The 13,037-nt window shown below is 42.2% G+C and overlaps 1 protein-coding gene across 2 annotated transcripts; it reads left to right on the top strand.

The window, feature by feature from the left end:
* The first annotated feature begins 210 nt into the window (after positions 1-210).
* arrdc2 (arrestin domain containing 2) lies at positions 211-11,335 on the top strand. 2 transcript variants are annotated; one of them, XM_023278303.3, is made up of 8 exons: positions 211-359; positions 1,318-1,572; positions 7,995-8,212; positions 8,311-8,413; positions 8,509-8,765; positions 8,880-9,042; positions 9,490-9,650; positions 9,926-11,335. In XM_023278303.3, exons 2-8 carry the CDS (start codon positions 1,320-1,322, stop codon positions 9,977-9,979), a joined length of 1,209 nt encoding a protein of 402 aa, XP_023134071.1. In that variant the 5' UTR covers positions 211-359; positions 1,318-1,319; the 3' UTR covers positions 9,980-11,335. The 2 variants fall into 2 exon arrangements, with proteins under 2 accessions (XP_023134071.1, XP_023134062.1); XM_023278294.3 differs by lacking the exons at positions 211-359; positions 1,318-1,572 and adding an exon at positions 5,879-6,383.
* Positions 11,336-13,037: the final 1,702 nt, after the last annotated feature.

The raw sequence follows: 13,037 nt of genomic DNA, 5'->3' as shown, positions 1-13,037 counted from the left end.
TATCAAGATGGGAACTGAAGGGCTGCAATGAATCTGTCCATTTTAAACAATGCTCACTCCACGTTTAAACGATAAAGTAGACGGAATAAACGTGGTAAATGCAGTTTAAACATGAAGGCACTGGTCGGGAGATGGCCATGATACTGGTGCAGTTTGACCTCAGGTCCTCCTCCTCGGTGGGCGGGTGTGAGCAGCATGTGCTCTTTGTCATTGGTGTAAAACGCAGAGCCGCCGTGGTTCTGGGCGTTGAAAGCCGTTTATAAAGCGGCAGCTTCCATTGAACCTCCAGACGGACCGAACACGGAGTTTATCCCGCTGAAGGCTCCTCGGTACACACCGCTTCATCGCCTCATCTGTCGGTGAGTTTCACACTTTTACACATGAAGCTCACAACTAATAATAAAACGTAGTCCCGGTTCTCGGTGCTGATTGGCTCGCAGCCCTCTAACACACTGACCCGCACCGGCCGCACAACAGAGAATAAAACCATTTTAGTAGAAAATATTGTAAATAACCACCGAGCACTGCAGTGACAGAGCCGTTTCTGGTGACAGTCGGTTGTTTTTACAGTGTTATTGAAGTACTGTTCATCTGAAGTAGAATTTCTTTTTTTTTTTTTTTAATCCTCACATGTTTGCATATATCAGTGCGCACAAAAAATATTCACACTTAGTCAACTTATTGTCGAATCGCGAATATAAAATAATGTTTGTTGCATTGTTGACTGTATTTTGTAACACAATAAATGTCAGCAAAACAGGCCAACGCATGCAGCTGTTGTTTACTGAAATCAGTTTTGCTTAGTTGTGATCAAAAGCTAATCTAAAAATAAGAAACATGTAATGTTATATTGCTAATGAGCGTTTCTAGAACGAGTTTTAAAACAAAACAAAAACCGTCTCCAGTACAGTAGTTGGCAGAGACCCTGAGTAGATCCACCCAACCCCACCCTAAAAATAATACCCCTATGAGAAAACAGCAAAAAATAGCAATATTTTGGCTGCAGGTTCTATTTAACCTCATGTCATCAGTCATAAACCATTGCATAATATTATTTAAATTGTGAATTCAGGACTTCACATATAATATTTGTTTGTGTCACAATCCCCTGGTGTGCGCAGGACCCCTAGACACTTATTATCATGTAGGCCTCCAGCTGGTTGTGGCTATTTGCAGAATGTTTTACAGCACCTGAGAACCAGTTCTGCACACACTTGTGACAATAGTGCAAACCGTGCTAGTTTGTGTGACTTTACCCCTCAGCCTTGTCAAAATGTGTCTTTTTTTTGTGTACTCTTGTGCTGTCCCCACTGGCAGGAATGACTCTGAACTCCATAAAGTCCTTCAGCCTGGAGCTGGATGGTCCGGCTGATGCAGCGTTCACTGGAGGGGAGGTGGTGTCCGGCCAGGTGGTGCTGGAGCTCCGCAGGGACACCAGAGTTCACTCCATGAAGGTGCAGGGGAGAGGGGTGGCCACAGCTCACTGGCTGGAGAACCGCGGCATGAACTCCGTCTATAATGACTACACCTCCAAGATCACGTACTTCAGGAAGAGACAGCATCTGATCCGAGGTCAGTAGTGAAAGCTGCAGATGGTGTTGTAGTGAGCAATATTCTATTGATCCAGGGTTTAATTATCAGTCTGACTGTAGCATAACCACAAGTAAAATCAATTAGATTGTGGTTTTTCATGATTCTCTTGTTACACAACATGCTGTATTTCTGGATTACTGTGTAATGTTTTGCAAGTAAGATTGAGTTAATTTTTAACCTTGGGCCTTGTTAGTTAGAATTTAACAAAATAAGAGTCTTTTAATGGTGCCTGTCCAGTGGCCAGACTTAAACAGGGACTGCTCAGTGAGTTCATTCATAGTGCACAGACTGAAGTTACAATAGACACAAACCATTCACTGTGGTTGTTTGAAAATGCAGAACAACACTTGCACTTCTATTAAAAGATATTTATATAATTTGTCCCAACCTTGTTATAGTAATTGTACTTTCTTTTCTACCCCTGCACCTGTGCATTAAAATAAAATACATGATATATGATCATAGCAACTGTATTTCAGTATATTTTGCAGCCGGTGGAGGAGAAAGTTTCCTCTCTGTTGTGAATAATGTGGTGAAAAACTGCTGATCTGCCAGCTGGTAGCTGCTGTGTCTTGTAGTCGCTGCAGTTTGCAAAATGAAGCCACCTGGGCAGAATGTGTTGCATGGAAACCTGGGAGAGAGTCTAGATACATCTGCCAGATAACATAATCTTGACATTAAACACAAATCCATTAGTGCTGAGTCCAAATATACACAACTGGTTCACTGAGTGCTGTGTTGTACAGGACAAAATACCCCCAGAGTGGGCAGCATCTGGCAGGTAAAAATCAGAGAGGGAGGGTATATAGGCCATAGTAGGTAAATAAATAAACTGTAGACACTGGTTAATATTTCATTAGATGATCTGTAAACATTATTGTTGGTTTGACTCCTTATTCTGGTCATACAGGTAGATGCCAGCCAGATAAAAGCAGAATTAGAGCTATTGTTGTGTCTTTGCAGACAACACAACCTGATAACAACTTACGAGGAAGTTTATTTTTAAATGGCATTTCCTTCTGCATGTTAATGTTAAAATACAGCCTGTATTGCAGCCTAAACCACAACAACACTGGAGCCAGAGCTGACATTTCCAAGCTCAAATGACCAGAGATCAGCATTGTGTTAATGTGCTAATGACTCGCTGTTTCAGTGTTATTGTAACTTTGCCCCATTTAAAACTGACTAACACTGATAATAGTGAGAGATTTGCTCAAAGTACAAACCTGGACCAGTCAAATGTTTTATTATCTGGGATGATTCACGCCATGCTATCGATAAACTGTGACAGCAGCTTTTCTGATATGATATTTTTTGAGTCCTTGGATTTGTGTTCATTTTTTTATTAAATTTTTTTTGGGGGGGTTAACCAAAATCAGACCTTTATGCCTGGTTAATTTACTCATGAACAATTTCTTAAGTTTCATAAAAATATATTACATGTGATATAATAAAAATAATAATGATATATGAGCTCAAAAACACTGCTTTGCTTAATGCTGCTTATACATGTCACTATAAGTAAAATACCGTAGAATTCCATACAACTATATAATTTCATTTAATCAGAAAATCAGAAAAGTCAAATGAAACCACAAAAAAGAAAGTGAATGCTACCAAAATATGTTTCATTTGTTACACAGCAGACCTGACTCTTTTGTAAAAATATATGTGATTTTTTCCCCTAAATCTTTAGACAATTACCTTTACTATTAAAAGGCTACACTGCTGTCAGTACATGGGTGTTTTGTCCTGTAAATGTCTCTGACCGACATTCTTTATATGCTAATGTTATCTGCAGAATGTGTCCAGGAAATACCAATGCTAATTGTTTTTGCAAAGCCTTAACCTTCTGATATACTTCCCAAATCCTTTCATGAACAAAATCTTTTTATTTTCTCTTACTTAGTAATTTTGCACAATTTACCAGCAACCAAACAAAGCAGGAAACATGAATGTTAAAATGCAGAAGTCAGGACAGTGTTTGTGGTGTTTGTTTAGTTGTTAGCAGCAGCAGCGAGAAATGAGGAGAAAGTGAAAGACGGAGGAGAAAGGCAGGAAGGAGGAAGGGGTGGGGGGGCTGTTTTAAAAAATGCAGCCTGCGTCACCGTGGCAACAAGGAAAACAACACGTGGCTCTCCTTGGCTCCGCCCCCCTGCAGCCATGCAGCCAGCAGCTGCTCTCCATTCATTCTGCAGGGTTGTGCCATTTTTCAGCTCATTTATCACTTAGCTTTTAGGAAACAGAATGTTCTTTGAATGGCTTTTTCCCACTTTAACCGCAGTAATTTTCCTGAGGGTCGGTCTGGTTCCATCGGAGAGCTTTGGTTGTGTTTTAGGAGTCGATCCACATTTAGAAGTTGTCAGCTTAAGAATCATACCTATTCAAGGCCTTTTTTGCTCTAATGTATATGAGGATTCAGTGTTATGGTTTGCTTTACAGCAGCTTTTTGGCTCAACAAAGAGGCACCCACAGGATAAATATGTTTAGTTTCGTGTGCAGCAGGGGTGAATGTGTTTTCAGCCACAGTGGGTGTAATCATACAGAGTCATCTGCACAGTGGGAGTGATTATCTGGCAGGTCATTATGTGCAGAGAAGCACGTTGTCTTATCAGTGTGGACGCAGGGAGTCCTGGTAGAGCCTCTGAGCACCAGCAGGTGGCGTGCTGTGCTTTGTTTCTCCTCACAAAACAACAACTTTGAATGTATTTTAAGAAAACATTGACAAACTGAGGCAAACTGGTTCACAGTTCTTCCAAATATGACGAGATCTCTGATTATTGCAGAAAAGTTGAGCAGGTTTTGTTTTGTTTTTTTTAAATATGTTCACTGATTATATTGAATGCAAGATGCTGTGATACTTTCTCACATTACACTAACCTTCAGGGAGACACTTTAATGAGGCTCGGTTGTATAGATGTCCCTTTGTTTTACCTCACTGTGATCTCTGTCTGCCTAGACTTTTACAACTTTTCAATGATTCACAAACTTCTCCGGCTCAGTCCAGGTTTTAAAAGCATCCTGTTAGTCCTACAGCTGTCTGCACCAGTTGGTTAGTTCACCAGTTGGTGGCAGTGGAGAGCTGAGTCCTGGTGAACAAAGGCATAAACAACTTTGTTTTTCACAGAGCTGACTTGATTTTGTTCTGGAAGCTTTTGAATTGAGTGAAGAGATCCAGCGAACCTAGCTCATAAAGGAAGCAGAGATGGGGTAGTTTACTGATTGGAGTTTTGACAGACAGTTTTGGCTTTGGAGACATTGAAACTGAATTAAATGTGTGAAGAAAAGTCTACATGGAAGATACAGTTCATGCAGATGTTGCCTTTGAACACCGGCTTGCAGTTTTCCTGTGATGTCTCTGTGGTGTTGCTTCATTTATGAAAGCAGAATGACTAGTTGTTTTTCATGAGGGGATGTGTTGGAATAAGTTCCATACTTCTTTGCATAGCTGAGTGTTTTTCATGTGTGCAGCAGCCCAGCCTATGTAACAGTATGTTCAAGGCGACATGAAAGAAGCTGGGTAAACAGCTTTGGTCCAGAATAAAACTATTTTCCTCTGAGCTGTGCAGGGAGGACCTCTACCAGACTGAGGCATGCTCAGTAAGCCTGTTTTCTTCTAAGAACCTGTAACCATCAATCATCACCAAGGCCCTGTTTTCCTCTCTGCTCCACACCCAGTCTGCATGTTTATTATGCTGCCTTCAGGGTTGCTCTGGAAATATGAGGGCTGCGCACTAGTAAGCAAACAAAATGGTAAATAAAGTTTGGAATTTATGAAAAGTGTGAGTTTAACTTGATATGCAAATGTGAATGTTCAGAATGGGACGTTTTTAGTTTTATTTGTTGAATATTTCTTAATTTCAGCTATCATGATCTGGGCCCTTCCTGAGCATATGTCCAGACATGTTTGGATGTCTTCGTGTCCTCTTGTAGCAGAATGTCAAGTTGTAAATGTGCAGAAAAAGGCAAAATGTGAATGTTGAAAGCTCCTAGGTGCAATACAACAGGAGGGGGAAATGGTTGTGTCCCAGCAGTGTTTGCAAACTAGTATTTGGCCGCAGCAGCTGATCGAACAGATTTTCTACTTTGAAGCAAGTTTAGTCTTTTTGCAGTGTGCTGTTGTAATCGCGGACATTTCAGCCTCTCCTGAAACCTTCATGATACGTTTTGTTGTTACTTTTGAGTGAACAAAGAAGCGGCTGCAGGCTACAGGACGTGTTATTTACCGGTGAAGTGCTAAAATGTCGGCGCCAAGGATGAGTCCGTGAAGGCAGCATCGCCCAGCCTTCAACCTCTCCTGAGGCCTTACATAATAAATTCGCAAACACCGCCCACTTTTCTCAACCTCCAAATAGGACTGTCGTCTGAAACGCTCAACAGTTTGAGCTTTAAACGAGAGAACAGAAGTTCTCTGCTAACCTCAGGATCCTGTGCAGCACATTTAACACGCCGAGGAGCAACAGCGACGAAAAGGAACCGCTTTTACTTTTGAGAGGACTTGCAAGGAAAAGGAAAGATGATTTTCGACAAGTTGAAAAAGTTTGACATCGTCTTCGACTCCCCGGAGGTGGACTGTCCTCCCGTGTTCAGCAGTGGGGACGTGGTGTCCGGCCGGGTGGTGCTGGAGCTGACCGGGGAGAGCCGGGTGGACTCCCTGAAGCTCCACGCCGAAGGGTTCGCCAAAGTGCACTGGACCGAGTCCCGGTCCGCCGGATCCAGCACCGCCTACACCCAGAACTACAGCGACGAGGTGGAGTACCTGAACCGCAGAGAGGTGCTGCTGCAGGCAGGTCAGTCCGCTGAGCAGGATCCCTTCATTGTGTCTGTAAACTTCAGTCAGAGCTGCAAAACAAAAGTCTGCTCATTGACCAGACGACGAGTCTCAGAGACAACAGAGAAAGTGTCTCATGTGTCTGGGGGACACTGGGAGAGTTGTTTGTCTGCAAACAGGGGAATAGTGTTGTTTTCATGATGTAGCGTGAGAGTTAAATGGATGTTGAAACCAGCCCTGCTCTCTCTGGTTGTGTAAAAGTCTTATGAAGTCAAACTGTTTCCTCAGTTGTTTTTCTCACTGAGACTTTCTACTTATAAACTTCTTCCTAATGTACACGCAAAAAAATAAGTGAACTTTACTATCTGAAACTTGCTGAATGAAACAAAATTCAATTTTAAATTGATTTTGTTCGATTAAGATAACTTCAGGGGGTTTTCACTTTCTTGCTTCACTTGTTTTCACTTTTACTTCCTTGAGATCCAGATTCTGAAATTGCACAAACAAGCTTCCAGACGTCAAGTCTTTCATTTACAAAAGCTATTTTTCTGTCTTAGTTCTTTCTTAGCTTTATACAAGTCTAAAATTCTGCAGCAGCTGCATCCATAACATGTTCTCATGTGAAAGTAGGACCTGCTCCAGACTTTTCCTGCTTCCAGGCAAATCCTGGGTTGTTTTTCTCCTCTGTGGCGTGAGGGAGCCTCAGGTTTCTGCCTTCATTCATTGGGGCACAGAGCTGTTATGGTTAAAGCGCAGACAGGAAATTCACAGCCGGCCCTTTGTCGATCTTGTCTTGTTTTCCTGCCGAGTTCAGTTTCTCTGCTTGACTTCTGTGAATACCTGCAGCAATCTAAAAACTTATCAGAGAATGTGTATCAGTTTAATAAATAGTGTCTGAGTAAGGGTTTTGTAGATTCGCTCCTTCCAACCTGCTTGACCCATGAAGGGGATCTGACAGTGACAGTGTTGTTATTTAAATATAACAGGAGAATCCAGCTAACAAAAGCACACAAAACAAAAGGAGTCTGTTAAATGCAAACACGTGTTGCTGAACCTGTGCAAGCAAGAGAGTGAGAGAAAAAACAGAGCAGGACAGACGGGCTGTATAATGTAGCTTGAGGAAAACATGTTCTCAGTCAGCACAATGGAGCAGGAACCGCCCCTTTGAGCGAGCACAGAAACCATGTGATTGCAGAGAAAAACAGAGAGATTTCTATTTCGGCAAGAGTCGCATTTGAAAGATCTGTTCTAAAGAATACTTGAGTTTGTAGCACTTGTGCAACAGTTTTATCAGAACTTGTTTTCCTAATTCAGAAGTAGAAATGTGCTGCCATTCAAGTGTTGTTGAAATCACCATACACCGAATTAGATAATCAGTTACAGCAAAGATTAAGAAACTGTTGTTTGACTGTGCTGAATTGCTTATTTTTGTATCAGTGTTATATAACTTCACGCTCTTATTCCTGATTATTATTATCTGACACCAACACAAATAGACTGATCAGTTATCTTGGAATATGCTTTACACTCGCTGCCCTGTGGTTCTAGAAATCAAACACACAAACCAAACAACAAATAAATGACCTGTAGCTTAAACTTCTTTTTCTTTTTTTTTCTCTCCTCCCTTCAGATAATGGTGAAGTGACGGTTCTACCTGCAGGCAGACATGAATTTCCATTCAGCTTCCAGCTGCCAGAAGAGACGCTGGTCACCTCCTTCGAGGGGAAACATGGCAGCATCCGTTACTGGGTCAAAGTTAAGCTACACAGGCCGTGGGCCACCGTCAAGAAGATCAAGAAGGAGTTTACAGTCATTGAGCCCATCGACATCAACACACCAGCCTTACTGGTGAGCAGCTCAGCCCTCATGTTTCATGATTGTGTTGCACTCTCCATGATTTTCTGGATGTTTTGAGGCACTTGCTCATCCTTTGTACTAATCTGCAGGCGCCGCAGGCTGGTACGAAGGATAAGATGGCACGGGCCTGGTATCGCAACTTTGGACAGGTGTCTGTAACCGCAAAGATCGACCGCAAAGGCTACACACCAGGTGAGAATCCAGCACTTCTTCTATTAACACAATCTTTTTAGGCCTTTTTTTTAGAAGTGTCTGCGTTTCTTAACTTGATTTCTCTCTCATCACAGGTGAGGTAATACCTGTTTTTGCGGAGTTCGACAACTCTACCTCCAGATCAGTTGTGCCCAAAGCCTTCATCACTCAGACGCAGACGTTCATCGCTCGCGGCACCAAGAAGGAGAAGCGCTCGGTGGTGGCCACGCTTTGCGGCGACATTGTGGGGGCCAGATGTCGGGAGACATGGCACGGTCGCGCCATCAAGATCCCACCTGTGGGTCCGTCCATCCTGCAGTGTCGCATCATCAAAGTGGAATACATGCTCAAGGTGAGCTGACTCAGCAGTTGCTTTATTAATGCATTTAGATCCCTCTTTCCATGCACACCGCTGCTGCACTTTGCACAGATGTCACTGAAAGTTCTCCGTCTTTCCTTCCGCCAGGTTTGCGTTGATGTTCCTGGAACGTCCAAGCTGTGTCTGGAGCTGCCACTCGTCATCGGCACCATCCCCCTCCATCCCTTCGGCAGCCGGACCTCCAGCGTCAGCAGCCAGTACAGCGTCAACCTGGAGTGGCTGCGCATGGCCATCCCCGAGCAGCCTGAGCGTAAGTGTCCTGTAATGCTGTAGGGACTCTACAGTCTAGATGTGCACAAGGACTAGATTATTACTTATAGCATGAATGCAGGAGTATTTGCCAGCACATTTTTCAAGAAAAGAAATTCAGCACACTGACAAACTTCCAATATTTGTCAATAGAAATTCAGAAATTGCTCTTGTTTTTGTGCCTTCTCCCTCAAATGATTCTTAAAACCACTGACTGCCTAATACTGCATAGGCCAGATGCCAAAGTGCATAAACAGTCAAAGGTTTTGATTCAGCAGAGATTCGTGTTGGATCAAACCAGTGTTTGTTAGTGCAAAAGGCGCTAAATGTTATTCAGGCTTTTAAGAGTTTTAACTGCAGTGATGACTGAGCTGCTTAGTGTTTGGACCTGCACTGTTTTGTTGAGTCAGACCAGACCAGCGGACTAATCCTGCCTCTTTCCCTGCAGCTCCTCCAGATTACAGCTCTGTGGTGACAGAGGAGGAGGCCGAGCAGCGTAACAATGCAGTGGTCCCGCAGCAGGCCGAAGACCTGAGTGGGATCCTGGAGCGACCTCTCATGGCCTTTGTCCAAGAATTTCGCTTCCGACCTCCACCAGTGTACAGCGAGGTGAGTCACTGAATGCTGGGAACAACACCTACCTACACCTAGTGTTTACTGGCTGTGATTGGCACTTGTAGAAGCTTATAAGGAGTTGTTTGTGTGGAGATACATTTTAAAATACATGTAAAGACCTTTTCCCTGTGGGAGAAACCCTTGAGATCACAGCTGAGTTGTATAACAGTAACTGCATGAAAACAAATATAGACTGTAGGCTGGATGTAGGCTGAGTGTGAAACTGCTTACTTAACCTCCTTGTCTTTTCTCTCATTTCTTGCCCACAGATTGACCCCAACCCTCAGCCCTTGAACATGAGACCTCGCTGCATGACGTGTTGAACCATGAGCGCTGCCTGAGTGTCAAGCAGTTTAGTTACTGAAACAAATCAAGAGATTTGTCTTCTCCTGGATTACTTCTCTGTGATAAATAGCATCTGGTCCCAGCCAGTGTGGTGGTGATGGACTGGAGCACCTCAGAGAGGTCAGGAGATGGAGCTCACAGGAACTGGATGTTAGTGGAGGAGCTGCCACTTGGTTTCCAGTCCAGTAAAGTGGACACTTTCCTGTTCTGTTGAGAGAGAAGCAACTTCTCTGCATCAGTTCCTGTCCTCCCCAAGTGATTTTTGGCTCCCGGAGAAGCGAGCTACAAATACCTCCCAATCAATGATTCCCTAGTGTGAAGACATTTTGAGATTTAAGGAGATGGGACATGTTGGGGGGTTAAGATCACTTGATATTTATCAGGTGGACAGTTGGAGTTGTACCTGGTGTTCAAATGTTTGAAGAAAAAAAAAGCGCTCTTGATAAGTTGACATGTTCAGAAGGACATTGTCGTCTTTGAGTGGCGTAAAGAGAGAAGTGCAATTATTGTCCTCAGATTTAAACTTCCCTTTGCCTAGCAACAGAACAACTTCCACTGCTATGCATAGTGTGAGTAAACAGCAGTGTGCCTGTGATGATTTCTACTGTTACTGAAGCACATACTGTATGTAAAGGTGTGATGGTGGAGCAGAAATAAGAACATGTAGATGTATTTTATGCATGCAGGTAACAATATGTAAAAGGGAAAATATGGATGCCTTAATTATATGCCATTGAGGATTGCATGAGAGTTTCAGGGAGTTGTTCTCTCAGAGAACTGGATAGAGCTGAATGTATTCTGAAAGAACTTAGAACAAAAACGGTTGGATTATATGTGGATGAATTCCAAAAGCGGTGTTGTATTAATGCATGGCTCAAGGCACTGAAGCGTACGATAGCTGTGGTAGGTGATTTCAGCACGGTGATAAAATAGGATGTTGCAGTTTGCTTATAAAACTGCAGAAGGTTCATAGATCAGCTCTCCCAGCTGCTAAACAAAAGGAGGAGGAGGCGATGGAGACCCCTGAGCCATGTGGACTGTGATGGGAGCCAGATGCCTCGGTGCTGTGGGGTCAAGCCTAAAGCTGGAAGTGCCACTGAAATGTAGGGACAAAGAACATTCCAAAAACTGACTCGAGGATTACGTTTTCTCCTCAACTTCCAAAAAAGACTCTCAGGAGTTTCAGAGAAGTCTTCAGGGTCAGCTGTGCAACGTCGGTGGCAAAGCACTGAAAAAAACGAATGTATTTTTATACAAATGCAATTGTGGATTCAAAATCTTGCCAAAGTTTTGTAATTGTCTTTTCTAATAAAAAAAAAAAAAAACAAACTGGATATTTGTCTTCAGTGTTTCTTTAAAAGCTGACTAGTATGTAAGCTGGAGACTTAGGCGTGGAACTAATAGAGGGCCTGTATGGCATGTTGCGTGCCAGTGGATTGGTACATCATGTTCAACAGTGTGAGTCAAACTTAAACTAGTGCCAAGGGCAGGGTTCAGTGAAGAAATATGCTACACTCAGTGGATGAAAATTATAATTACTGAGTCAAGTTTTTCCTGTGACAGTTCTAATGCTGCGCACTTATGCAGTCGAGCTTTTCCGGGTGTTTTTGCTGCTGCTGCTCAAAAAGCCTCAAAGTCAAATGTTGTTTCAACTCACCACAAAATGATCTGTCAGGCTGACTTCAGCTGATATATGGATTTCAACTACTATCCTCTTGTACAGTTTGTACTTTGTTTACATGGATATTCAGCAAGGATCCCAGTTATTTTTTGCAACATGTAAACACATAACACATAGGAACAAACAAGCAGCTCAGTGAATTATACAAACTGTTACACAAAGCTATAAACATGGCTGAAAGCCAAGCTGAAGAAATTCTCGGGTTTATTCAGCAGACTGTTGAAGCAGAAGCATGTTCAGTGCAGTGTGGAGGCAGGATATTGACTGATGATGAAAAGTTTCAAGTAAAACTTCTACATTTTCTACCATTATGTTGATTTTGTCAGAATGTTGGATTAACCCTTTCAAATGAAGGAGTGAATACATTTGGATTTTAGACTGAAAACAGATGCAGCACTAATCTTGATTACACCAAATAATAAAATGATACTTAATTGACTACAAAAATAAGCATCTTTTCTCACGGGCCACCCAAAGGTCAGACGACGTTGTGTTATTGTAGCTGTGTGGACAAAAAGTGTTTATCCTGTTTGGATTTTGAAGCATTACAGTGACAGAGTTCAGGAAGTGAAAATTACACTCTCAGAGAATGTATTCACATTCATTATTAACCACATTTGAGATCTGATGATATCAAGACTTAATAAAGTCCAAAACAACAGGTATCATATTTGTCTGCTGACCTTTGTCTCAGATAGTGACGGAACACAGTCTGACATCAGCTTCAGCTGCTGCACATGAAAACTCAGCTCTTATTTTCACTGTACATTCTGATCCAGTGGTTGGAATTACCTCTACCTAGTTTACACAAGGAAGGACAGTTCAGCAGTGACCCTTAACCTGCTTAACCTCAAGGATGGTTTTCTTACTCCAACTAAACCAACTGAAGTCACAACTTTCAACCAGAGACTGATTCTCATAGTATTTCATGAACAATTCTGATCTAAAAAAGCCGAAACAAAAAACAAAACACAAGTTGCAGAATGTTCCCTTTAGATGTCATTTAAACCTTCACATCAAAGAGAAAATACATGTTAATTATGGTTTCACAAGAAACTACCAAAAATGTTACATTTTTGTATATCTGTAGAGGTTGTCCTCGAGGAATTCGTCAGTCAGGCAAACCAACACCAGACAATGTTAGAGACCTTCAATAAAAGCAATAAAGCAGGACGGAAGTTGACTTTGTGCTGCAAAAATGGATGTCATGAAGCATTTTTGGCTGTAAACAAATGTTAAATCACATCAAAAACAGAGAAGAGTCCTTTCAAAAGTTTAAAGTGCCTTTATTGTCCCATAATACACACTTTCCTTTAAAAAAGATAGACAAAGAAACAGAACAAAACATTAGAATT

This window comes from Amphiprion ocellaris, chromosome 2 (genome assembly GCF_022539595.1).
Source record: "Amphiprion ocellaris isolate individual 3 ecotype Okinawa chromosome 2, ASM2253959v1, whole genome shotgun sequence".
NCBI lineage: Eukaryota > Metazoa > Chordata > Actinopteri > Pomacentridae > Amphiprion > Amphiprion ocellaris.
Note: the sequence above shows the minus strand (reverse complement) of the source record. Positions and strands in the feature narration are given on the sequence as shown.